Source organism: Plectropomus leopardus, unplaced genomic scaffold (assembly GCF_008729295.1).
Source record: "Plectropomus leopardus isolate mb unplaced genomic scaffold, YSFRI_Pleo_2.0 unplaced_scaffold20759, whole genome shotgun sequence".
NCBI classification, from domain to species: Eukaryota; Metazoa; Chordata; class Actinopteri; order Perciformes; family Serranidae; genus Plectropomus; species Plectropomus leopardus.
Window position 1 is genome coordinate 1 of NW_024622449.1, and position 3,123 is coordinate 3,123.

At 39.6% G+C, this 3,123-nt stretch overlaps 1 protein-coding gene across 1 annotated transcript; it reads left to right on the top strand.

The window, feature by feature from the left end:
• Positions 1 to 11: 11 nt before the first annotated feature.
• On the top strand, positions 12 to 638 carry LOC121965592 (C5a anaphylatoxin chemotactic receptor 1-like; the record flags this gene model as incomplete). Its single annotated transcript, XM_042515728.1, has 1 exon — positions 12 to 638. A coding segment is annotated over one exon (627 nt), but the record flags the coding sequence as incomplete, so codon positions are not given.
• Between the last annotated feature and the right edge of the window lie 2,485 nt (positions 639 to 3,123).

Below are 3,123 nucleotides of genomic sequence, written 5' to 3' on the forward strand. Positions count from 1 at the left end.
ACGGCTGGATCCTTGGCCTGGTGACCTGTAAGCTCCTGGCGTATCTCATTTACTGCAGCATTTACAGCAGCATGCTGACTGTGACAGTCCTGAGCATTCAACGCTATCTACTGGTGGTGCGCCTACAAAAATTCTTCGATCAGGGAGGAAGGAGGAGGCTGCTGGTTCTGCTCTGGCTGGTTGCAATAATCCTCTCCATCCCTGTTTTAGTGGTTCGGCAGCTGACCACAGACCGGCAGTGGATAACCTGCCATGCTGTCTTCTCTTCCGAGGCCCAGCAGGTGGCCGTGCTGCTCTCAGAGACACTGATAGGATTTGCCTCAATTTCTGTTGTGGCCTTTGCGTACCTCAGCCTCAAAAGAAAAGTGAACCAGGATGCTTTTTTCAACAACCCACAGACCACAAAGCTAGTCACGACTATCATCGTGACCTATTTTGTCCTCTGGGTGCCATATCTTATCTTAAATATGCTTGGTGTGGCAGCTGTTTCAAGCAGAAGTGAGGGCCTGCTGGAGTTTTATGTGGAGAGCTCAAGCATTGTTGGAGCGCTGACATTTGTGAATAGCTGCGTGAATCCGCTCCTTTATGCATTTGCTTCTAGAAACATGTGTACTGTATGCCAAAAAAGGGCACATTAGTGCTGTTGTTAATACAGAAACTAGCCTTTCCAGGAAGTTTAATCATTTCTCAGAATGATCTATGAAAAGCCACCTGATATGTGTATAGAGTGCAGGACCAAGAAAAAAAGGCATCTTTGGTCATATGATCTCATTTCTCCGGCTTAGACACAGTGTGAGGGTGGAGCGCTTCAGATGATGATGAATTTTGAGGTTTAGCAATATTTTCCTTCAATCATCTGTGTGCTGATTACAACTGGTCCTCAGCCAGAGCTGTAAAAGTAGAGGTTTGTCAAAAACTTTATCAGGCAAAGAGTCAAAATAACATTACCATACCTTACCATACCATACCATACTATATCATACCATACCATACCATATACATATTGGACTCAGTGCTGCACATATAATGCCTCCACAATTATGATAAAAAAATAATCACACTGTTACATTAAAAACACAACAAACAAATAAAAACATTAGATGTATCATTGCACACAATCCCAGTTACACTTAACACAGTATTGTGCGAACATAGCACATATTGCACTCAGCCAGCAATAAAAAAAACACAATAGGTCTGTAAAGCACATAGTTCCTCAGCCAGCATTATTTAAAAGTTTGACATGATGGGAAAATTGAAATGATGCAGGCACACATTCACATCAATCAAAGGCTCAATTATTACTGTTACTCAGACAGATGGTGTTGATGGAAACAGGATTAATTGGGGTAAATCACCTGAAAGTTTTTATTGCAAATATATATACAAGTCCAGATTTAAAGTTTATTTCTGGCCTAAGAAAGCATCTATCACTTCACACAATCTTCCAACATGTTCTCATCCCAAGTCGTCACATGTCGCCACTTTGTCAGTGGACTTCCGCGGCTACATATTACGCTCTAGGTATCCTTTTGTGTCTGTTGTAGACGATTCGGGAGGCTGTACCCAATGCTGGGATATCAGCGAAAGCACATGGGATTAGGCTTAAAAGGCACGTAGTTGGGTTAGAAAATGTATATGGGAAGCAAACACTGTCCTCCCGGGTGAAAGTCTGCGGTTGTTGGACCCATCCACTGCCCCTTCCACCCGCGCTCTAGGTACCCCTGTGCTCCTTATATAACATTGTTACTGGTAGCATTTCAACCTGACACCATCTGTCAGCTAATAATATGGCTGTGACAGGTTCCATTTGTCTGTGTTATCCACCGCCAACGCCCGTTTGCATATCATACTGCCGCACCAGCAGCTGTCCGTCCGACTGGTGGCACGTCATAACACCACCAAAGGTTCCATCCGGCCACATAACAAACTGACCCTGCCCGGCGGTGTATCATACTGCTGTGCAAGGTGGCTTTTGGCATCTGTATCTTATGCCGAAATCATTGACAAAGCGGCGGTATATGATGATCAGTTTGGACATCAGTTTTCTTGTGCTGTTATCAGACACTTTTCATAAGCACTTAAACCTTCAAAACCTGATTAATTTGGAATCAATTTCTTTCCAAAACATGGGGAAAAGGGCAATAAGCAACTTGGCAAAAAATTGGTAAATGGTGACAAGAAAACAACCTGAAAATTAGTTTTAAAAGAGAGAAATATTTAAAAAAAAAAAAAAAAAAAATCAAATCAATAAATAATTAAATAAAATATAGAATATTTCCAGAACACAGTATTAATTGTTTAGACTTCTTATTTAGGCTATTCTTGTTTGTTTGTTTTTTTGCGTTTTACTTTTATTAATTTATTTGTTTGATAATTTTAATGTTATTTTCTTGTAACTTTTTTTTGTAATTTAATAATAATATAAATCATAATACATCAGGCTTATATGCAGGGTCCTCAAAGACGCTTCACATAGGATATATAAATAGATAACAAAAATAAAATTAAAGAAATGAAATGCTAAGCAATAAATTCTTAAAAAAGTTTTTTGTTACTTATTGTAAAGTTGCGTTTTGCCTTATTACTTTGTTTTAGAAAGACATTAAGCTTTTTTTTGCTCAGGTTTAAAAGGGCTAACAATATATTTAAAAATGCTACAGTTATGGCTGAAAATGACAACAGAAATAAACAAGTTTGCCATTGTTGCATATCTGCAATTGAAATCAATTGCTGGTTGTCTCCTCTGAAGTGACTGCTGTTTTTAGCGTGACGTCAAATGACGTTAGATAAGAAACAAATTGAGATTACTATGCGGAAAATACTGTTACTCTGGCATCATTTTCACATGTAGAGTCCCGTGCAGGAAACAGAATGAGGGGAAATGCATCAGATGGAGCAATGTAAAACTGCACAGCTGTGACGAAATGTGTGATGTCTGAACAAAATACAAATTCATTAGGACCAGTAAGTGCATTTATAGTTACTTCCCCTTTGAACATATCAAAGTGGAGCTTCTTGTTCCTTTAACTGACTGACCACACAGTTGCCCTCGCAGTGGCTCAGTTCTCATAACTCAGCTTCTCTGCCAACATGGAACAACTCAACTCCACTGTGGTCCCT